This window comes from Heptranchias perlo, chromosome 32 (genome assembly GCF_035084215.1).
Source record: "Heptranchias perlo isolate sHepPer1 chromosome 32, sHepPer1.hap1, whole genome shotgun sequence".
Taxonomy (NCBI): domain Eukaryota; kingdom Metazoa; phylum Chordata; class Chondrichthyes; order Hexanchiformes; family Hexanchidae; genus Heptranchias; species Heptranchias perlo.
Genome location: NC_090356.1, coordinates 13,600,149 through 13,625,220, shown reverse-complemented (window position 1 = coordinate 13,625,220; position 25,072 = coordinate 13,600,149). Strand labels below are relative to the sequence as shown.

At 42.0% G+C, this 25,072-nt stretch overlaps 1 protein-coding gene across 1 annotated transcript in view; it reads right to left on the bottom strand.

Annotated features, from left to right (window-relative positions):
* The window catches only part of LOC137301044 (uncharacterized), a 36,984-nt gene continuing 11,912 nt past the window's right edge, over window positions 1-25,072 (bottom strand). Inside the window, exons 5-10 of the mRNA XM_067970421.1 lie at window positions 19,553-19,732; window positions 16,940-17,059; window positions 12,577-12,663; window positions 10,416-10,563; window positions 8,191-8,238; window positions 1-6,517 (exon numbers count right to left, since the gene is read on the bottom strand). Of these exons, the coding sequence (XP_067826522.1) occupies window positions 8,210-8,238; window positions 10,416-10,563; window positions 12,577-12,663; window positions 16,940-17,059; window positions 19,553-19,732 (564 nt within the window). The 3' untranslated portion in view covers window positions 1-6,517; window positions 8,191-8,209. The remainder of the gene's footprint in view (window positions 6,518-8,190; window positions 8,239-10,415; window positions 10,564-12,576; window positions 12,664-16,939; window positions 17,060-19,552; window positions 19,733-25,072) is intronic.

Sequence of the window (25,072 nt, the reverse complement as noted above, 5' to 3'; positions counted from 1 at the left end):
TTTCAAAAAAGATTTTATTTAAAAAATAATTCTGATACACAGTTACAAATAGTTGTTTCTTACATACAATGAACAGTGCATTTGCTTAACAAGTTAGGCAAAGCGTTTCAATGACTTCATTGAAATGGACTTCACAGATGCCTCATTGAATGTTACAGTCAAATCCAGGCCCTCATGTCGCATTTGTACTCTGATCAACACCTAAAGCTGTAACAGATCTCTGTTTAAGATTAAACTGTGCTGGTAGAATCTAACCATTGCTTTTTAAAAAATATCACATGTTCCCCAACAACATGGTGAAGCATGCATTGTGGAGGTCAATTTTACAGGTGAGGCTCCAGGTGCTGAATGGTAACACGAGTCCCAGAATAAGCCCTACAGTGTTATAGTCCTATGGTGTTTACGGCTTTATCTCAGACCCGTACTCCCGTACAGACAGGTTCCATACCGGGAGTAGGGCCTTATAAAATTTACCCTTCTATGACCCAATAGTCGGTGATGCAGCATGTCAGTGCATCAGTGGCTTGTTTCACAGGGTTACCCACTCTGTTTGATTTAAATAAGATTTCCATTCGGTCTCCGCAGAGGGTTAAAGGTCATGCATACTCCCCACAAAAAATATGGTTTTGATTTTATCTTTTCTTACTTTTCTGGTCATCTTCTCACATCGCCCACCATCCCAGGCTGAGAGGGTGGACCTGACACTGGTCCCAAATTCGCTCTGATATTTATCTCTGGAAGATAGGGTTCCCAACCCTACCGGAATGACCGGGAGTTTCCCGGAATCGGGGGTTCCTCCCTTGAGCGCTGCCTCCAGCAGCCGGGGAGATCAGCGATTTAAATTTCCCACCACAGCGCACCCCTCCCCACCCCGCTCTGTGACGTCACCGGCTGTTGTTAGAGAAGCCTCCAGCTTGGTGACTTCACCTGCAGAGCCACGACCGCATGGAGTGCAGTCTGGAGGGGGCTGGAGAGTCAGGAGTCAAGGTGGGGCTCAGCATTCGGGGAGTCTCAGCAATCGAGGGCAGTCTCTAAAATGGGAGGGGTCTCTGAAATGAGGGGGTCTCTGAAATGGGTGTTTCCTTGGTTTGCCCTCTTCCCCGCCCTGTTTGCCCTCTTCCTACTGGAAGATGCTCCAGAATTATCCCATTCTGGATATGTGGCCGATTGCCACATTCACAATGATGCAAAACAGTTTCAGCTGCACATTGACACAAAAGTAAAGGGTGGAAACCAGGATTACACTGTTTCGTACCTGCACCAAAATGGGTTAACACCGGCATTAAAATGATACAAAGAGGAACTTAATACAAGCACATTGAGCACTCACACCAGAACAGTGCAATAGTGAATTCTACCCTTTACTGTCACTTACTTTGCATCAGTGAGATGACTGTATGACTGCAGCATAACATGCAATCATTACAATGATAACCAGTTTTGAGTGAGTTTAATACTTTGAAATCTTTGTTACTTTATATAGATTTTTTTTTATTTAGCAAGGTAAAGGATAATACAGTGCTTGTGTAACAGAAGAGGCCAAACAAGTCTGTAAGGTCAAAAAGAAATATCTGCCTTGATTCCTCTTCTCGCATAAACACTCTGTTAACTCATCTGAATCAGACTCAGTCGCATCTATATCTAGTTGTAAACAGTGAACCATTTTTCATGCAGCCACAGAAATCAGAAAAATTTGATTCTTGATCAAATTCTCCACTAATTATGCACAAAAAGGAATGAACTAACTTCGTAGTATCAGACTGACATCATTTCAAATACAGTTGGACAAGACAGGTGTATAAAGTGCTACTTAAAGAACTCCTGTTTACAAAGCCTGACATTACTCATTGATGGCTATTCATGTGCTATCAAAGATGTGAGTTCACCACATTTGTTTCACAAGAAAAGATACTTTCAAGCTTTCTTAAAAAGACGGTTTTCATAGAAATAGTTATGAAAGACGTGCCTGGAATACTGAGAAGTAGGCCTCAGGCCCAGGATCCCCATCACACCTTAGAGCTAATTATCTCACTTTGTGCTCCTGACTCACTGAAAGCACGTATAAGGAATTTGGACATGATTTAAACGTTCCTGATCTCAGCTAGGCAATCTGTGAGCCGTGCCAGTTGGAAGTATACAGCGGCCGTATACTTTCCGAGCGAGTGTACAAGGCCTTTGGTACACCTCTCCTAGTCTAGTTTCAGCGTTACATTGGTGTAAGCCTGCGAGCCAGTTGTCCATGGGTGGCGCAGAGAGCTCAGGAAGGGATGTGAAGTCTCATCTTAACAAGCACTTTAAATTTAAAAGCTGCTCACCAACAATATTTGTTAGCTAAAAAATGTGACAAACTCACACATTTTACTCAGATAAAAACCAGAAAATGCTGAAACTACACAGCAGGTCCATCAACCTAGAGCTTTTTCAGATACTGGCATTTACTCAGATTTATGGAGGTTCTGATAAAGGGTATAACCCGTAAGTATTTCATGTGCTGATGAACCCGCTGCTTAAATCCAACATTTCTGTTTTTATTTCAGATTTTCAGCATTTCCAGGCTTTTTTTTTACTTCTTTCTGCTGCCATCATTGGCTTTGAGAAATGGTCTAAGTTTGGTACTCAGGGTAACACTGCACAGCTGCTAAAGTAACAACATTTGTAGGTCATAATCTTGTCTTCCTGCATCTCTTCTAAACAAAAAAAACCCATCAATGTTATTTTTGGCATTTTTTTGGCAGGCAGCCATAAAATATAGTAAAGATGGAAAGTTTACTGAGAAGCTCTGATTTCAGGTTTGTATTATGCTTTAAGTCCACTTCTGTTTCCTATTTGACCTTTTGGTTTGGTGTTTTGCTTTAATCTATGAGTGTTTTTATTGACTAGCATTCATTTTCGATGGGTGTGATGGACTGTTGTGGACTGCACTTTGGCTGATTCTGTAAATATAAACAGACACAAAGCAGCCAACTTTATTTTCAAGGTTGCAAGCAGATTATTTCTGTGCACACGGTAGAGGGGGGCTCTCTAATTTCAAAGTGGCCACTATGATCACTGATTTCCACTGCACCGCCTGTGCTACAACAGGGGACCAGCCTAAAGTCACACAAAAAAGGTACAGGGGCTGAAATTGCTGGTGAGGGAGAGTACACAACTCGGGCATTTCACCCATTGGGGTGCCAGAAATTTGCAGTAAAATCCAGATTCAGCAGGTTTCTATACCGGGTAAGCAGCGGCCTAAATTCCGGTTGGGGGAGGGGAACAGGCAAGTCTTCCACCTGCCTCCCTAAGTCCACTGCCAGCTTTGGGGGTGCTCCTATGCCAGCCCAGGAATTCTAGCCAGTATGCCCTTACGAGGCCTATAGAAGCCACACCTGCTGAGAGCAGATGTTGGTTCCTTTGTGGGCTTAGCAAAGTCACCAGAAATGGTAAAAGGTGAATGTAATTGAGACCGGGTTGGGGGGATTGATTATCTTTTAAATGGAGGCACTTTGTTTCTCTGTGAGGAAAATCTGTGGCCCTTTAAGGGCCTCTAGCTCCCTGCATTGGAGTGGTACCCTGCCAGGACCTTATCAGGATGGCACCCGTGCAGAATGTCTACAGGTGTAGGTAGCCTGGCCTGATTATTAAAATGACTCTGGGATTTGGGATATGGCCAACATTCAATGGAGCAAGTGGCTGGGAGACCCGGGCCACTGCACTTCCCTCGAATGGGTTTGTGAATTTTGCAAACATTTGCTTTGATCCAGTTTTACAGTATTAAAGAATATAAGAACATAGGAAGTAGGAGAAGAAGTAGGCCATATGGCCCCTCGAGCCTGCTCTGCTATTCAATAAGATCATGGCTGATCTTCTACCTCAACTCCACTTTCCCGCCCGATCCCCATACCCCTTGATTCCCTTAGAGTCCAAAAATCTATCGCTCTCAACCTTGAATATACTCAATAACTGAGCATCCACAGCCCTCTGGGGCAGAGAATTCCAAAGATTCACCACACTCTGAGTGAAGAAATTCCTTCTCAGCTCAGTCCAAAATGGCCGACCTCTTATCCTGAGACCATGCCCCCTTGTTCTAGATTCTCCAGCAGGGGAAACAGCCTCTCAGCATCTACCCTGTCAAACCCTCTAAGAATTTTATACGTTTCAATAAGATCATCTCTGGAGTTTAGAAGAATGAGAGAATATAGGCCCATTTTATTCAATCTCTCCTCATAGGACAACCCTCTAATCACAGGAATCAATCTAGTGAACCTTCGTTGCACCGCCTCTAAGGCAAGTATATCCTTCCTTAGGTAAGGAGACCAAAACTGTACACAATACTCCAGATGTGGTCTCATCAAAGCTCTGTATAATTGCAGCAAGACTTCCTTACTCTGTTACTCCATCCCCCTTACAGTTGGTGAACAAAATGGAGCAGTGATCCGTCGAACACTTGTTAGCAGAGTGACTCCAGTCATTTCAGGTACCGACCCAAAGTCCTCAGGACCGACGCTGCTGTAGACATGTAAATGTAGATTATGGAGCCATAAAATAGGAAGTAGTGTCGTGTGCTATCATATAGTCACAATGATGTCCCCTATAGTCCAGAGATATGCACAGTTCATCAATGGCAGGCTCCAATGAAAAGGTTTCACATTACAAAGTTCACTCTGAAGTGGGGCAGCTCAGGCTGCTACATAGTATTCATCCATTCCTAGCAACCGACCAAGAACTGATGCTGAGCATTGCTGTAGCCCAGCAACATTGTATAAGATAAAACCCAAAACCAGGGTTAACGCGAAAGGCCCTGAAATGTGTTGTAACTGAAGGACAATTACAATAAGCGTTTTATACAAGAGAGAATTTGACACAGTGAACGGCAAGTCATGTGACTAAGACGTTCAAACAGAACCACGTAAAGGTTGAGAGTTTTTTTTGCTGGTTTTCAATTAATCAAATCCAAGGGGTAGAGATTACACTTATCAAAAACACACATATCGTGTCACTTCTATGGCAAATTGCACAACAAAATGACACAATTAATATATAAAATAGACTTAAAAACGAGTAAAATACCAGGGAAGTCAAACCAGAATCTTTCTTCACTTTTCTTGTATGATAAACATTATGGGCCGTGGACTCATTTTTCTGATTTCACTTTCATGCACGTCCAGCTAAATTTATGGATTCAGACAGTTGGCAATGGCACCAAATCAAACTATATGAATTCAAATGTAATTCATTTAAATTCAGAAAGCTAAGCCTGTAAACTATACTTTGCGATATTATCATACAAATATTGCTTTGTCTGATATTTTAACAGCACTGTTAACCTATTTAACACTAACAAAGTCATTTCATACGAACATGTTGTGTTCCTATGACAATATTTTAGTGTAAATTCCAGGTTATTATGTCTGTATTCTATGGGCTGACCTTTAACGCAGCATGGTGAAGCATCAATTATTAAGAAAAATAATTAATTCCAGTGTATTGATTAATTCAGTAATCTGCAAATTAAGTCATTGCTTAATTCAGCACTGATTATTCTAGAACACCAGATGTGATCAGAGTACTTGAATTTGATAATCCTGGTACTTTTGTTCAAAGATATGCAATACAATCAGTATCAAAGCTCTGAATATATCAATAAATAAGATATTAAAATGTATATATTCAATAGTAACTCCATTATCTCAGAAACTGTATTTTGCATTTTTAATATTTTCACTTTCAAAAGCTATTGCATTTGTACAAACATTGCGATATAAAAATAGATGCGCTCATTAATGCACACTAAATACATTGCATAAGACTGACGTGTTGCTAAAACCCTCAACCATGCCTTTGTTACCTCCAGACTTGACAATTCCAATGCTGTCCTGGCTGGCTTCCCATCTCCCACCCTCCATAAACTTGAGCTCATCCAAAACCCTTATCCTAACTTGCACCAAGTCCCATTCACCCATCATCCCCTGTGCTCGCTGACCTACACTGGCTCCCGGTCCAGCAATGTCTCGATTTTTAAAATTCTCATCCTTGTTTTCCAATCTCTTCAAGTCCTTGTTTTCAAGTCCCTTCCTATCTCTGTGACCTCCTCCGACCCTAAAACCCTCCAACATCTCTGCGCTCCTCCAATTCTAGCCTCTTGCACATCCCCAATTTTAATTGCTCCACCGTTGGCAGCCGTGCCTTCAGCTGCCTCGGCCCTCAGCTCTGGAATTCCCTCCCTAAACCTCTCCGCTTCCCTACCTCTCTCTCCTTCTTTAAGACACTGCTTAAAACCTACCTCTTTGACCAAGGTTTTGGTCACCTTATCTCCTTACGTAGCTCGGTGTCAAATTTCTTTTGCTAATGCTCCTGTGAAGCGCCTTGGGGCGTTTTACTCCGGTAAAGGCGCTATATAAATGCAAGTTGTTGTTGTTTTCATGGCCATTTATTGACTCTCACTCTTGGAAGGAAAGATTTGATAATTTCACTCAGAATATGGAAAGGACGTGAAAGCAGTTGGGTAGATCATGACTTTGGTAAAGGAGTCAAGAACCTGAGAGAGACAAAAGTTATCTTTCAGTGTTTGGGCCTTTTAACAAATCCTCAGCTTTCTTCTTACCTCATTTTATGCTTGATCTCCTCATCACATTCATGTCTTCACCTGAACGACTAAGCAACTCACCAGTTCAAACTCTGAGAGGTAGAGAGGCTCAAGGAAGCTACTGACTACCTTTAAGTGGTTACTGTTAATTGAAAGTGGCCGGCCCCCATAAACTAAGGCTGTTTCGTGATAGTGTGACTTTTAATGTATTGTTACTGTGTTTGGGCAGAGGAGGAGGATATGGTGCGGTGACAGGTGTTGCAATTATACGACTGCCTCTATCACTACAAAGTGTTACCATAGTTTTAACACAAACCAAGAAATGTTTGGAAGCTGCACTGCAAATACTCATGCTGCAGGCAATACAATGTGCAAATGACTGCCTCGTCCAATACAGTGGTATTCCGGGATTCAGACCAGGCTATTCCAGGAACCCAACCCGCCTGAAAAATACTCAGTGCAGCAGCCACACCTTTTTAAACAAGAAAATCAACAATAATTGATCCATCCAAGAAGCAGAAGATGGATCTCATTAATTTTCGGCTCTGGCAGTGTGAATGCAAATGACACAAAGAATTGCAATGGAAAAGGTTATTTAACATCCTGCCTGCAACAGTAATTAATTGCACAAGGAACAATTCAAAACTAGTTAAAGGCCAGTTAATTTATTGTATGTGTAATTTATTAAATATTTAATAATTTGCTATTTTCAAGGTTAGCTTGTAAATTTATCAAGTGCAATATATTAGGATCATTTCAGTGATCACATGCTCCCAGCAGGGGCCTGTGCTCAAAGGAGCGCAGGTCAGAGATAGGACTATAACACTGCAGCACCGATACTCTGCTCCCTTTGAGTGTAGCTCTCTGCTGGGAGAGTGCGATAAGTGAATTTACCTTTATTATGTATTCCTGCCATTTGTGAATATTGAAGAAATTAAAGTAAGAAGTAAATCATTTTTACTGAAAAATGGCCTTGAAATGATATACAGTGCTATTGGTTTGTGAGCACTTAATGCATTTGTATGGAATTTGTTATTTTAATAGAGCCAGTAACCCGGTTACGTAATTACTTCGTGTTAAGTGTTCAGATGCTAGTGTTACACAGTGTAATTTCTAGACCAATGTGTCCACAAAGACTGTAAACCTTCGACCTGTTTTGAATTCTTATGACATTTATTTACTGAAATGTAAAATGATTTTTCCATAAACTGCAAAAAAAAAAGTTGCTAAAGGTTTCAGTAGAATTGAAATACTAATTGGTGTTTGCAATTATCAGACTGAGACTGGACAAAACTTATTTTCGATATTTGGTTTCAACTGGAAAGACCTTTGCTCATGAGGTGTCTCCTTTAATGACATATTGCTCAGTGTGACTCAGAGCCCTGCAGTAAAAGAACAACCGTGCTTCACAGTCAGAAGGCTGTCTGACACTATTCGCCTGTAATGTTTGGGGTGGGTGAACCAGCAATTGACTGGGCTGCTGGTTGGAGAGCTTTCCTACGGAAGCCTGAATGGAAAGAAAGGCACATCCCGTCACCCACAGGCACTTGGTGGAGACAGAAGATTTCTATAGGGGTACATGGGGAAAACAAAGAAGAGGAAGAAGGAAAAAGCATCATCCTTACCCTTGTAGCTATCCTGAGCCTATGGATATGCCTCGGTGGAAGTAAACACTAGGGAAGAAAGGAAAAAATGGGGAAAAAGCAAAAATGTAATTAGAAATGTTTTGCATGAACAGTAATTATTAGGACATTGAATTAACCCAGCCCGTAAAAATAAGGAGCAGCAGGGTTTTCTATGTGATAAAAAAACAACTTGAGGCTGTACTGTGACAGAATGATTTTCAACATGTTGTGCAGGAAGGGTACAATTCTGTGACAGGTGTTGCAATGATGTGATTGTCCCTATCACAACACATTTTTATCATTTTTTTAACACAAACTAAGGACTATTTGGAAGCTGCACTACAAATATTCATGCTGCAGGCAATACAAAGTTTTCCACTATGCAAATGACCACCTCACCCAATATGGGAGGATTCAGACCAGGCTATTCCAGGAACCCAACCCGCCTGAAAAATAACCATTACAGTGGCAGCACCTTTTTAAAGAAGTAAAAAATCTTTGGAGTCAACTGGGCACCTTTGGAGTTAACTAGTTCTGAGCACCTTTGGAGTTAACTAGTTCTGAGGCCCAGTTCCAACCTCCGATTCACTAACTTTCTGCACTGTATGAAGCTATAGGGAGCAGGAGAAGGCAGAAAGGATCTTCTCGTGGGCCATGTTCCCTCCTAACATCACCTCTGAGTCCATTTTGTCCCAAAGTGTCGTCTCATGTTAAGCTGAGGCTTCAAACAGCATTGAGCAAGCTTTTTTTCTCATTGCTTTACTGAATATACTGGAAGTCCACACAAATAACTCAGATGAAACAACCAGGACACTAAGGAATAGGAATTCTTTTGTGCTCTATTTATTATAAATTGGTGAACATGTTCGGGTGAAATTCCTGTTCACTATTTGAACAAATTTCACCCCAAACGTGTTAATCAACTGATTTTTTTTTAAAAAGAGACACTTCTACCCCTCAAGGGTTAAGTTTCTGGTCCAGTAATTCTCGAGGTACAATGACATCTGGCTGACATAAATAAAGCTACTGACAACACTACATACTTAAAGAACATGATTGCAAGGATGTACATTTACTAAAGGATCCTAAACGAAAATCAAAACATTTATAGTAACATTGAGTATCTATTAGGCAAAGATATTAGCATCTTTGATTTAGGTTTTTAATTCTGTAAATCTGTACTTGGTGATCTATGGGCTTCATTATATTTTTAAAGACAAATTTGTAGGTGATTAATTTGAAAGGCTGCAGTGCCCCACACAGGCCAAAGTAAAACCTGCAACTTTTTCAACATCGTCCATTCTTTTTCCCAAAAAAAGCAGCTGAATTTTTTAACCAACCATTTTTCAGAGATTCTCTCCATTAACGGGGCAGAGGGAGGAGGTCGGCCACCAGGCATCTGATTGCTTCTCCTTGGTCCCGAAGCTGAACTTCAACAGGTTGGGAAAGAACTGCCGGGTCCTTTTTTTTTCTCCCACAAATAAATCCTGGCAAAACTTGCCCTCCAGGAGGAGCTCGAGGTTGAACGCTAGTTAAAAATGGAATTGAAGCACGGCTCCCCTGTTGGAGAATCTAATGGTCCAGTGCCCAAACTACCAGAATTCTCCGAAAATATACAATACAAAGCACCTTGATGTAACAATGCCCAGTGTCACAGGACATGGGGCCGTGCCCGTGATTCCCTAAAGCCAATTCCTAACCTCAGCCATTCTGTCAGGAGCAGGCACTGATCCGAGGATCAGTGTTTCCACAGGAGGATGGTAGTCTCCAACCTCTTAAAGGCCAACTCAAGAGGGACACTAAGAGGTCTGGGGGCAAATTGACAAATCAGCAACAGAATGAAATATGTGTGGAAAGCTCAAAAGAGAGCATTTTCTGAATATACATATATATATAAATATACAGTGCCAGAATCATTTGGATTGTGTATCTGACATACTATAAACCTTTTGTAGTCTCATGGGGTTAATGCCCTTGTGTCATCGTCGTCAGCTGCTGCTCTCATGAACATTTCCTCCACCTTCAGAGCAGTTTTGATACAACTGCAAGTTTCCAATAGTTTTTGCATAAAGTATCTGGACAATATCTGCTTTAAAAATTCCCCTACTACATCTCTTGAGCTATGCTACCACTGGTGTAACTGTGGTCCCTGCCCCAGCACCAGTATAGTTCTGGCACTTTTGCCCCCCCATCAGTACCTGAAGGCCTGAAAGATGCCAACTTACTTCTTTCATGCAGGCCTTGACCAAAACAGCGGGAGACTTTGATCATCGACCAAAACAGCCCAACTTTGATGCCGACAGAAATCAAAGCACCAGTCACTGCACCAGCTTCTAGAACATAAGTTCCATTCAATCCCCATTCGGTGATAACCTTCAGAGTTATAATGGAATAGAAAAAGACATGTAAACACAACAGATACTTCAGTCAGAACTCCCCAGTAAGAATTTAAAGTATGGAACAGGGATTGACCATTCAGGCTTATTAAGCTCACTTTTTCCAACAGAACATGTACGGTTTACACTGACAGGCTCTGCACCAATTTGTTTAATCTCCCGAGGGAGGTGAGAGACCAGGTGTAAAACTTACAACAACAACTTGCATTTATATAGCGCCTTTAATGTAGAAAAACGTCCCAAGACGCTTTACAGGAGCGTTATCAAACAGAATTTGACACTGAGCCACATAAGGAGATATTAGCACAGGTTGGTCAAGGAGGTAGGTTTTAAGGAGCATCTTAAAGGAGGAGAGAGAGGTAGAGAGGCAGAGAGGGAATTCCACTGCTTTGGGCCTAGGCAGCTGAAGGCACGGCCACCAATGGTGGAGCGATGAAAATCGGGGATGCGCATGAGGCCACATTTAAAATCCGATAAAGTTATCCCTGTCCTCTAAGGTTAATCGAACAAAAACTCCATAATATGAATCTGATATCACATGGCTGGTTGCATTCCACTGCTATTTCCATGATCACAGGTAGAATGGAACCATATTGTTCCAGAGTATCTGAGCAGCTATGGTTATCCTTATCCTTTTCACTCTCAATCCTGTTCTGAACCAGATACTCATCCACCTCCATTTTAGTCAGCATATTCATGACTGGTAGATGTTTTTATATCTTTACACTGCTCCCTTGGAGAACAGTGTGAAGTAGTGGAAGGATTCACAGGCTAATTAACAGTCTGACAGGCCGCGACATGAACACTCCTTTCATGACTGTAGCCATCTTTCTACCAGCCGATTGGGTCATTAGTCCTATATGGCGGGAGGGTTTTATGGGCTCCCACAACCCATTTGATGCGGAGGGGCCACACACACACCTATCCCATTGGAAGTCAACCCATAATTCAGAATTGAAGCTCCGGTCTCCACTTGCCAGGAGTAGGGTTTGAACGCTGCATCGTCTGACTCTGAGGCGGGAATGCCACCACTAAGTCAAAGGCTCACTCCAGTCATAAGCGGTGATGGGAGTGATGTGGCAGAAAGTGGACGTAACCAAACAGCCACCGCTGCAGCAAATGGGGTGCAGATAGTTCAAGGACCATCTCATGGCCCAGCACGAGGAAGCATAACACCTCAATCCCAAGAGACTCTGATTAACAGCCAGTCACCTCACCTAGTCCTTCCACTGAGGCTGCACCTAGAAGGTGCACAATATTAGGAAGTAAGACATGGAAAACATACATTAGCACCAAAGGGAAGCACCGGGGTAAAAAACACTGAGCACACAGGCACTGAGCACTTGTAGGGAAACAAATTGTGTTTACTTTATAATCCCTTTGCCCCAGAGAGTTGATTTACCCATCTAACTTACCTTTAAAGTCTGGTCCGAATGGGCAGAAGTATTTCCACCCAAACATCAGGAGATTGAGCAGGCCTATTAAAGGCCTTCATTAGCACATAGCACAAATGCAAAATGAGGCCAACACTCAGAATAAGCAGGATTAAATAACACGGGTGTCCAGGCCAAATATAAAACATTAATGGGGGATTTTCCAGGGGTGATTGGGTGGGAGCGATGGGGTGCCCAATGTCACGTTCCCTGCAGCTCAAATCCTACCAGCCAGATTGACACTGCAAGGCAGAAAATGTACCTGAACATTACTAGAAATAAGCTCCTCTATCTTGTCCATGAATACTGGGAAAAGTGCACTTCTGAGTTGCTTTCAACAAGCTATCCTGCTTATTACATCAATATCCCCATCAGCATCAAATGCAAATGAAATTTGTTTTTTTGGTGGAAACTATGAAAAGAGAACTGGTCTCCATCTCTCGGATCCTCTGGAACTGTGCTGGTGTGTAAAATTCAGGTACACTGTCCCACATATCTGCAGCCTGATTCAAATCTCGTAAATATAAATATAAAAAACCCTCTATTAAACTACTCACCAGATTCAGCAAATATACCAGAAAAGCCACTTCTGGTAAATTTTGCACCATGAATAGCCACACAAGAATCTTCTTTTCCTTTAGGATCTGTAAGAATGAAAGGATCTTGTTACATTTCGATCAATCCTGAGAGGAACTAGCGGATAAATACAACTGTCATTGGGAGGGCACTGCTGTCCTGTCAGAGAGAGTGAAGGCCTGATTATGGCAGAAGCTCAGAAATTACCGTAGAGCAATTACCGTAGAGACGGCAATATTCAACAAGTCAGCCACAATCAGTCCAGCAGCTCTGTTTTTGAAATGTGCAACCAGCCTTTATTGAAGCTGCTCTATGAAGGCTTCAAAAATAGAGCAACTGTGACAGACTCACTATCCACTGCCATATGGACAACGGTGAGTGGGACATTCGTTACATTCAGGAATTTCAGAAGACCATGTTTCTTTGACCAGAAAAAACTTATTTGATTATTTCTCAGGATGAGAATGGAATCCAGCTGCTGCTTGCACCCACTAGGGCCAATTCCACAGAGGTGTGCTCCCAGCAGACAGCCTCGCTCACTGGCTGCAAATAACAGGAAATCACAAGCATGCCGACCATGATTTTCTGACTGTTAATTCTAATAGACTGCGAATTCCTGAAATGTGTGGCCAGCAGACAGGGCCCTTTACAGGTAGCATGCGTTCATAAGGTGGGCCCTTTGGTATCAGCACCATCTAACTGTTAGCGTCACTGCCATTATCATTGGATCAACGCTCAAAATATTATGTGTGGATTTTTATTCACCAGTAGCACAAAGTTGATTCTACTGGGATCACATGTGAAGTCCTGTACTGAAATCACTTTCTTGGAGTGACATCCAGTCTGACTCCAGGACTGCCAGTTTTATACACGAATGATCCACAAAGAGCAGCAGGTAATTGCTGTCCTTTGGTAATAACCTCTGCTTATGAGAAGCCATTCCATTGACAGAATGGGTCCAATACTCAATGTTCACATTTGTACAGACTGCAGCAGCCAGTATTACTTTTCATCTTGTATTATCAAACTTCTCAATTCTATATTAGTCTGTTGATCAGTTATTGGCAGCTTAGATTTTTACTGTTTCATTACAGTCTGGTCTTACTGTACTTACAGTCAATGTCAGGAGTTACTATACTTATTTCTGGCAAGCACAGTGGTTAAATTACCCAAGTCTTGAGAAAAAGTCTAATCTAAGAGAAAACAGCCAATTTACACACAGTTCCATGAACAGAGATAAGAAAAAGGACAGTTAATTTTTTCATGGTGTTGGTTGGGGGATAAATGTTGGCCAGGACACCAGGAGAAATCCCCCACTGTTCTTCAAACAGTGCCATGAATTGAAATGAAATTGGATGAATTTACATGCCGTCTCATCCTACATAAATCCAGCTCCATTCACTTCGATGGGTTTTCAATTAGTTTCATTCCAAATAAACCCAGCCTCATTCAACAAGTTCAAAAATCTACTTCATTCAAAGTAAACCGAGTCCCAGTCATTTAAATGGGTTTTTCAATCTTTTTCACTCCAAGTAAACCCCAGCTTCATTAATTTCAAGTAAAAAGCAAGAAACTGCAAATGCTGGAAATCTGAAAGGAAACAGAAAATCCTGGAGACGGGCAGTATATGTGGAGAGAACAGAGGGGTCAGTGTTTCAGGCTGAGCCAGGTTTACAGGTTTATAATCTGCCATTTTATATAAACCTGGTTCAAAGGGTTTGCAATATGCCCTGTTTTTTCTCACTGACAATGATCTAATTTTAGCAACTATTCACATTAAGTGTAAGTGAAACAAATGGCATTCAGTTAAACTAAAAATAGTGAGGGGAAAAAAGGAAATGAACCAGTTGCAGGTGGTCAGCACCGAGAATGAAGTACGATACTGTAAACTCAAGCACAAACACAACAAGCAAGTGAAATCAGCACTAGGGAATGAAGCAGTTTTCCATTTTTAGAGCAGTTGTCATCATTGAGTATTCAGGTGTAACATGGTCAGTTTCAGGATGAGGACCCCCACATTCTGCCCCAACAGTACCTTTGAAGATCAACTTCTGAAGAAGATCTCCTATTTCACCAGTGCAACATTTCCATTTGCTACACCAACCCTAAGTGGGAGTGTCCAATCTCAGTGCTCTCATATCTATTGGAATTCCAGTATTTTATAAGGAAATGAATTGCGTAAGGCTACAGGGAAAACATTAAGACAAAATCATCACCTGTCAGGAAACATGAAAGAGAGAGGTGTTTTGTGGTGAATCATTAGAAATTCATTAACAGGTTATATAATTATTTTTAAACTGGCCCATTACAGTTCATGGTGATGTTGCCAGGCAACATCAACCTAATAATTTTCAGTATATGGGATCCATTGTAGTTTTAAAAAGTAAACCAGCTCTCAACTAGGTGGATTTCTATGCTCTGGAAGCCTTGTTTCCTCCTTCCTTTCATTCTATGTTATTGTTTCTCTAACTTTCTTGGTACCTTTTCAGTCTTGTGATCATGTGGGGGAAAGAAACCCAAGAAAACCATCTGTAAAATAGTGGCACTGTACTGATATGTTTTATGGTGAGTTGTGTTGGTCATCATGCCAATTGTGAGACGTTCTTAGTAGCAACTGTCCATCCAGTGCAGAAAACCATATTTTCCTTATGATTTTTCCAGAAAAAAGCACAAGGATAACAAAGAAAATTCCAAGGAGAAAATACAAGAAAAAACATGAAAACCACAAGAAAAAAATACAGGAACAACAAGGAAAGTCTGATTTCTCTGGAATCACTACAATTTTTGTACTGCAAAGTCATGATGGTGATCTTCATCTCACCATTCTGTGTTGGATTTGAACCTAACTAAATGAACACTGTACCAACAAACTGTATCACCCAAACTCAAGATTACTTTATTTTTCAATCATTTATAGTTCAGGATATTTTAAATGAACCACAGTAAGATTTTCCCTTTTTCTGATTATCTATTTTTGACCAACTCGTCTGTTTTATCACGTGGTTTCATTTCTGAGATTATTTTCTCTTAAAACATTCCTCTGCTTCTATATTTCATGCAGTATTGTCCTATACTTAGTCCTTTGTTGACACCCAATATAAGAATGCAGTTTAAAACTGTGAAATTATGTTATTTGAATTCCTGAGATGTATAAGATGTGTCCAAACGGTTCTCCTTCGAGGTTCAAAACACCTAGACATGCATTATGTAGGGTTTCCTCCAACCCATGTGCAAGATCCAGGATCAAGCTCTGAGGTGGGCTTGTGGCAAGAAAGGGAAAGTGGTTCCAGGAAGTGAGGGCTCTGCCTCACACTGGACTGTCACTGGATACCCTTGAGGGTTAGTCAGCCTCACAGCAGGCACTCCTCTTTGCCAAAGCCCCCACGAGGATTAAGCATTGGTGATGAGTAAGCAGCACGGTGACCAGCACAACAGAAACTGCCCGTGTAGGTCCCCCTACTGCGCTGAAGGCAGACGTCTGTCATGTAACTGACGAAGAAACTCTGAGACTTATGATGACATGCGCTTCAAGGCATTACTTGGAGGCCGGTTATGAGAGCAGGTGCTTATATACCCAGGTGCCTACCAGGATTGGGTAGTAGAGAGGCAAGCAGCTGCAGCTGGAGCTCTGTACATCCAACTGGCGGATTCACCATTCAATAGGAAGTGGTGTGCGTTTACAGTGTGGTCAGAAGAATAGTGGCAACGTACTGTGTTTTATGGTGAGTTGTGCTGGTCACCATACCAAATGTGAGGAGATCTTAATACCAGCTTTCCATCTAGCGAGGGCTCAAACCACAATTGCCAGCTGCCTAACAACCAACTAATGATTCCCTTTAGGGGTAGGCAGGGTTTGAAGTGGCTCCAAGATGGCACACCTTGCAATGGAAATTTGGAAAAAACTCAACCCGCCGTGGCATATTTGGTAATTTTATACATGAGCCTGGCAGCTCCGTAGTACTTCAGAGCTCTGTTAACGATGAACCAGCCAGCCTGGCCCACTGATTTTAGACCATTCGCTGCGGCTGGTATTCTTCCCACTCAGCCCCGAGCTGAATGAGCAAGAAGAAATTTACCACTGCCCGTACCGACACACGGTTTTAGCTATTAAACGTCAGCAGTTATCCTGCGCACACTTGGATGGTCCCTAAGCCTTGGCTCTTTCAACCTGCACCTAAGTTTTCTGGACATAGATAAAGTAGGATGCATCCCTAGAGGTAAAGCATGTACATTCTATATTGGCCAAACAGAAATTCTATAGTAGCTTGAATAAGAAATTCCTGAATATGGTGACTGGTTTCTGTACATGTAAGACACCAGCTGACAAAAAAAACTAATACTTACAGCTGTGAGGCCAATGACAGCTTTTAAGATGACCCAGAAGATGCCCACTCCCAGGATGATACTATGCTGCAACGAAATGTGATGCATTCCTGAGGTCAAGACAAGTATACACAGGCAGAGCTGAGGAGGAGAAGCAATATTTATTAGCTAGATGGTTTACTTTTCAGAAAGAAGCATACAACTGAGGATGGTTCTGCTAAATTTGTTCTCATTTTGGGTGCGTCTCGGGCGGGGGATGGGCAGAGTGATTGCACTGCCCAGCCAATGGCACCAGCGAGGGCCTCAGGTCATTTTCATGGACGCGCCTCATTAGAAGATTTTTTGGTGAGCTGACAGGCGGTTTGCCGATCTAACTGCTCCTCTACCGAGCCGAGCCAGAACCAGGCCCTTAAGGGGGTCGGTGAGGAAATTCTGGCGAGGTGGGGGGAACGGAAGGCAATGGAAGGAGGTGGGAAGATTTTTAAGGGGCCGGGGGGAGTATTCATGCTACTTTTTAATTGGATGCCACACTCACGGCAAGAGTGAGCATCCTGTCACAAATTCAACTTTTTGTGTGAATTTGCAAATTTAGAATGTGAATTTGCAACGTGGCTAAAGTGAGACTTCAAAACCAGACCATCACTGGGAATTTCCTCAAAAGCACTGGGAATTTCTCCCACGCCACCGCCATAACTGGCGCAAGTCCGGCAGAAACCGTGTTTATACGCGTAAACAGGGTTTTCGCCTAACTTCCGCCAAAGATGTGGAGCGGGAGAAGCCCTGTGGAAAATCATCCCCACGTTTTTCTAAAGCTCCAACTGTCTCCGTCTATTCTGGAACCATTGGTTTTACCTGTTAGAATTTCACAGGCCCAAAGCTCTAGAAAATAAATCCACCCAAGAGCAGGATTGAGAAAGAGCTTTCCAAAGCTCTCGGCTGGCGACATTCAAATAGCCAAAAAAACAAACAGCCGAGCCAGAATAGACGCAGAGTTGGCATCATGGGAGAGCTGACCCGATTGTACTCCCGATTGCGTGGGACAGCAGCAGGTCTGAAATATTCAAAGTGTTGGGCCTAGAAAACTCACAACTGCTATTATTGGTAGAGTTTGGGCAGATTACAACAACAGCAACAGTTATATTGTGCCTTTAACATAGATACGTTTCTCAAGGTGCTTCACAGAGGCCTAACCAGATAAAGATGGCCGCTGAATCAAAGAAGGAAATATTAGAAGGGGAAACCAAAAGATTGGTCAGAGATGGGTTTAAGAAAGGCCTTATAGAAGGAGAGGGAGGTTCAGAGATAGGTATTTAGAGATGGAATTCCAGAGCATGGGGTCTAAACGACTGAAGGCATGGCCACCAATGGTGCGGTGAGGGGAGGGGGTGATGCACAAGAGGCCAGGATCATAGTAACAGAGAATTCCTTGGGGGGGGGGTTGGAGGGCTGGAGGGGATTACAGAGATAGGGAGGGGTGAGACCATGAAGGGATTTAAACACAAGGATGAGAATTTTATATTGCTGGAATTGGGGGACTGGGAACCAATTCAATGAGAACAGGGGCGATGGGTGAGCGGGATTTGGTGCATTATGAGATGCAGGCAGCAGAGTTTTAGATGAGCTGAAGTTTATGGAGGGTGGAGGATGGGAGACCGGCCAGGTGATGATTGAAATAGTCAAGTCTGGAGGTATTAGTTAGTTAATTAGTTAGAATCTCCTGTACCTAGTGGCAGGTAAGGCAATCCATTTCTTCCACTGCTGTCTTCCAGAGCAAGATATTTGACTCTGATCAGAGTATCATCTTGCCTTACATCCAGCAGATCGTGGTTTTCCACAGTTGATGTTTATATTTGCAAGTTTGTACCAGGTTTGTCTGGTCTCTGGATTGTTTCCATAACAAAAGGCATTTTTAGGTGGACAGATAGTTATCCTAACTCGCAAACCGCTACCAGGAAGATCAATGCACTTCCTTTAGTCTGGCTCCTACCATTCAACTTGTCCGACTTGGGTAGCCCAGCGTAGCTCTCAGGGTCATAGGAGCACGCAAGCTTTCCCTTTACATCAAAGTGCAGTCCTTAGGAGAGGGAGTCTGGGGGTGACAAAGGCATGGATGAAGGTTGCAGCAGCAGACTGGTTAAGGCAGGGCAGAGGCAGGCAATATTAGAGAGGTGAAGTATGCAGTCTATGTACTGGAGAGGATATAGGGTTTAAGACTCAGCTTGGGTCGAATAGGACACCAAGGTTGTGAACAGTCTGGTTCAACAGTGGCGAGGGAGGGGGATGAAATCAGTGGCTAGGGTGTGGAGGCGGGGGTAGAAGATGATGGCTTCAGTCTTCCCACTGTTTAACTGGAGGAAATTGCGGCTGATCCAAGACTGGATGTTGGACAAGCAGTCTGACAACACGGAGGGATTGGAGGGGTCAAGAGGATTCATGGAGAGGTAGAGACAGATACAGACTGGGACAGTGAGTGAGAATCACAGATACAGACTAGAGCAGAGCATGGTTTGATCATTTACCATCAATGATAGACTTGTAATGCTCAAAGTGGGCTTATAAAATACAAAAATCAAATCATGCTCCAGAAAAATTACCTGTGCTAACTCATAAAACGGTGTTAACTTTTTCAGTTACCTGAGCTTGAAGATCAAAGGTCACCATAGAAAAGCAGAGGTTCAGCGTGAAGTACTGTGACTGAGAACTTTCAAAGGCTCCACCCACTCTGAAGGCCATCATGCTGGGACTCTTAACCAGGTAAATGATACTTATTGTCATAAGAAAAATCCCGAAAACCACAATGCACGCAAATCGTATCTGGAAGAAAAATGCACAGAAACTGCATTATTGAAAAAATACTCAGGGGCCCCATTTCCACCAGTACTTAGTCCCACCACACACTGTATACCTGTGTCATGCAGTGCGCCAGGGACAACGGAGGTAGAACTGGTGGATGTCTGACATCATCCTGCCAGTCCGTTTCTTCCAGTGTCATCATTACAGGAGAGGGGTGAGTGCAGGGAGCACTTGCCCTCTCCCCTCTCCTCCCTCACTACAGTCAAAATTTTGAATCGTGGTCAAATAGGGGCAAAGACCCAGCAGAATTGGTTCTGCTCCAAATTCCCGCCCTCCCGTTCAGATTCCACAAATCTTGCGCTCTAAGAGACACAGGAATTTCTAGTCCCAAACAAATTAATACATTTTTAAAAATGATTTAAAATCCAATACATTAGGCTCCTTGCTGAGAGCGCCATAAAGCAGCTTAGAAATTAACCAGGCCCCCGATAAATCTGGAAATAGCCAAAGGAGATCAGCATCAGCACCCAAAATAACGGGGAAACAAAATAAACATTTAAAAAGTCTGGGTTATTCTTTCAGAAAAGACCGTTTTGCTCAGCAACTAATGATGCAGACTGTGACTGGAGGCAGGTCTGAGAAGTTCTGAGTTTCTATTGGATTTAAACATTGTCAGAATTTTTGCAACCAAGAGAGGGCTGTATCCTGATGTTGAAATGTTGCGGAACATTATGTCGAAAAAGGATCAGATTGTGCCCCATCTTATACTCAATGCTGACTTTACTCCAGCTCAGTAATGTCTGTCAGTCATAAAGTGAGAAGTGGCATTATTTGTGCAGAGGAGAAATGCCTGGAAAAGCAGCTCAAATCTATTCTCTTTCACTTACAGTGGCTACAACGGTAACAACGGGCATCCAACATACCCAAGAATTTAACTCTGCACAGATCATTGCATTCAACACACAATAGATCCCTCAAATCCGCACCTATGATATGGATGTTCTTTTTGCTTCAGTATCTGACCATATCAGGCAATGCAGTTAGAGTTGGACCAAGGAATATTTACTATCTTCAGGTAGGCCCTTGTCCTGTCACATTCACTGGATCCTGGGAGGACCTTCACAGGATTAAACTAGTCACTGATCTATGTGGCTACTACAAATAAAGCCAGAGATGTTTCTATATTTATAACCAAAACAATTACTAATGTTTAGACACAAAATCACAAAGCATTTTCATTTTTAATTTGCACAGTGTAATCTGCTGTTAACAAGAGAACTTTCATTGCTCCCACTTGCACAACATCCTTTACTAAATATACAGAGTACAGTGAAACCTGTAAATTAGGGACACCTAAGGGACTTGCATCAGGTGTGCTTTATTTGCTGGTGTCCCTATTTTCAAAATGTTCATTGTATGTACAGTAAATTATTGGGGACTGTCAATGAGTGTCCCTTTTTTGGAGGTGTCCCTTTATACAGGTTTCACTGTATTTCACAAGTGCATTGAAAGGCATTCCCCTCTGCCAGGAAAGCAACATTTTATGCAAATATCAAATTGCAATCTTCAGCGTTTTCAATATTTTCCTGTTGATATCCCTACTATCTATAAATGTTTTATTTATTTTCTAGATATGTATTGATGGTAAAGGGGATGATCAGGGCTGAGCACACAATCTTGTTGAAGCAAATTTTTGTTTTATTATACTTTGTTATTTTTAAGCCATTTCCTCACGGCTCATCTGACATCTGATGTTATAAATTGGATAGCCAGGTGGTGAAGGATAGACTACTAGAGCCTGGTCTTCAGTTGCTTCCAAGCCTTTATTCACAGAGCTCCACATTACACACCCTCCTATAAATGGATACAATAGAGTCTCCAATTGATACCCACCACCTGAATACAATTAACACTAATTGATATGTCACAGATACAATTAACAGATTCCCTTCTCTCTAAACAAAACTTCAAAAATTAAAAACTTCCATACTCTGTACAACTTATACTATTTAAAGCATTACATTGTGAGGTGACCCTTCTCCAGGACCCCTAATAATTTCTTCGTACATGTACTTCTTTTAGTAAAACAATCCAACAGTTGATGGCTTGAATCCACCCATTTAATTTTAGAGATTTCCTTTCTCTCCAGCATTTGTTTCAAGCTAGCAAGGTCAATCCATAATCTTTTCTCCCTCACGTTTTTTGTAGAGAGTGTGCATTATCCCACAATGAACGATTGTCTACATAACATTCAATGGGTATACTATCTTCAGTACTCCCATTGTACAGGATTTCATTCAAGATATTTGCCAAATAGAATTCCATATCCACTGTGTCTACAAGAGCCAGTGTTTCAGCAGCCAGAGTACTTTTAACAACCTTAGTTTCCCAAGCTGAAGGACAACATTTCTCATTCTCACCCAAAAGAAACACTATGAAAACAGCTGCCATCAGGAAGATAACTAGCTTCATCTACTTTAGGCCACCTAAGGATGGGAACTTAAGTATATTTAATTTTTGTAATGTTTTATTTGCCCTTAAAACATTCTCTGCTATGGGATGTTTCATTGAAGTACTTAACTCCAACACATCAAAACTAGCATCTGATCTAGTCTGAGTGCACAACCAATTCAACTGACCAAATCAAACTTTGTAATTGCTCTGTCTCTTTTTTACATATAACATCACCTTTCTGTAATGATCTAATACGATTCACCAGGATAGGAGTAACACTTTCTAAATAGGACTGTTGATTTAAAGTTATACCAGACTCTGCTTAATATCTAAACTAATATATTTAAAAGCCCCACAGGCCTGACTCCCAATTTTAAATTCTACTCTAATCTTATTAATGACGAATTTCTCAAATTTCGCAGTATCACCCCACAAGAAATCATCAACATGCATCATGAAGATGCCTGAAAGTTTTCCGTTATGGTACCAATAAAACATTGCGGGATCTGCTTTTAATCGAACACAACCCATTTTCAGCAAAACAGATCTCACCGAAAAATACCACACCCTGGAAGCATTATTCAGGCCATAAACGCATTTGTTTAGTTTCCATAGTTTTCTTCCGCATCTGCTGCCTCTTTAGGCGGTTTCAGAAACATTTCTCTCTGAAAAGGATCACCCTGCAGAAATATGATTTTTATGTCAATTGACCTACACTCCCATGAAAATGTTGCCAAAAGAGCCAAAAAGATTTTTTAAGATAACCTTTCCAGCAGTGGGAGAATCCACTCAAAACATCTGTATCATCCAGTTTCTCTTCAAAACCCCTAGCTACCAACCTCGCTTTAGCCTTATAAGTTCCATCTGCAAGGACTTTTTCAATACAAACCCATCTATGTGACAAAGCTGGTTGATCCTTATCTGTTAACTCAGAATAAACTCCAAGTACTTTCCAACTATCTAACTCCCTTTGTTTTGCCTCTCTTACTCGTTTATCCTCAAGTTTATTGGCAGCCACCAAAACTTCACGATCACGAGGACTTCTGCTTCTAGTTCCGTAGTGTGACTGTTCTGTGGTTTGACCTAGTCAAGCCATGTCTTCTACTCCCATCGAATCTTCTATTCTTTGTGTCACAGCGGAAGGCCCCATGTGTTCCATGAAGGCTGAAGGGAATGACTGCTTCCCCAGAAATTCTTTTTAAGGCAGCAAACATTTGATCCAACAGAGTCACTTTTTCCGAAAACTGGATGCCAGTTAAGACCAGTTGCCTGTCCATATGAGACAACTTAGCACAATCTAGTAATTTAAACAGTAGTACCGATCCAGCGATTCCCAATTTGAACTTTGTCAACCTTTTGTACAATTTGTTAAAGTCCATGATATACTCTTCCATTGAATGACCATCCATTTTCCGAAATCTATCAAATGCTGACCAGGCCTCATAGGCACTTAACAGGTTATCTTTCTTGTAGATTTAATCCAGAAAATTCAATTTGATAGGTAAAACTTCATCATTATGCAAAAGAGCTGCATCCATCTCAGGAAATACCCTACTTCTGATTTTACTTTGTTCAGGAAGCAATAACTTCAAGGACATGCCTTGTTTTTCCTTTGGCAGAGTGGTAACCCATGTCCACATGTCAACCTCATTCTTCCACTGGTCATACGGTTCAAACTCCAGGAATATCGGTGGGGAATCGTACCTCGATGCTTTAAATTTGCTTTCTTCCATTTTCCACAATGGCCACCAGACTTACAAGTTTTTCTTTTTTTTATGTCCAAAAAAATCTAATTTAGGCAACCATCCTCTGCTCCCATGTTATAAATTGGATAGCCAGGTGGTGAAGGATAGAATACGAGAGCCTGGTCTTCAGTTGCTTCCAAGCCTTTATTCACAGAGCTCAACATCACACACCCTCCTATAAATGGATACAGGAGAGTCCCCAATTGATATCCACCACCTGAATACAATTAACACTAATTGATATAAATCACATAGATACAATTAACATCTGAGACCCCCCCCGTGACTCCAGCCATCAGCCCTCTGTACAAGATAGTCAATACAATAATTATATATTTTTTAAACTCCTTTTTCTTCAGGGATCCAGGCCGCTCCTCACTCCTAGGTTTCCCCCCCAACCCCCCACCTCCCTCTCCCCTCAGTGTGTTCACTTGTATCCATCTGGATGCCGGTACACCTAATTTTACTTGGCATAAAAGCCTCTAATCGAATGCTGGGTCCTGACTGAGCCAGGGAAGTGAGAACTCCATGCAAAGGGAGTCTCTGCTCCTTACATGGCCGACCGGAGAATTCCAGAATCGGCAGGGATCCGGGTCAGCCAGCTCCCTAATTCAAACAATCTAATTCAACAGTTCTCAATTTTTACAACCAATTCCACTAAAAAGTTATCAGCCTCTCCTCCCTGTAACCAAGGATACTGATAAGTCTGAAAAAAGTCTCCTCCATCCCTTTTAGTTCCTTCCCTTCTGTGTGCATCTCTGTCCTCTGTCCCTTCTGTCTTTCTCCTTCCCTCCCCTTCTGTGTATATGTATTTCTTTAGCACAACGTCCCTTCTGTATGTCCCTCTCTCCTTTCCCCCCTGTCTGTCTCACACACCTCCATCACATGTGTATCACTCCATCTTTTTCTTCTGCATGTCTCTCACTGCTCCATCCTTCCTATCTGTCTCTCATTCCTCCTTCCTTTTGTCTCTCTTTTTCTTCCCCTCGTTTTCTTTCTTACTTCTCTCTTTCTCGACCCTGCCTTTTCATTTTTCTCCATCCCCTCTATTTTTCACTGTTATCCTTGGTTTCTCTTTTTTTCTATCCTCCTTCCCTTCTGTGTCCTTCTCTCCTTTTCTGTATCTGTCTCCTTTTATAGTTCTCTCTTCTCTCCTTCCCTC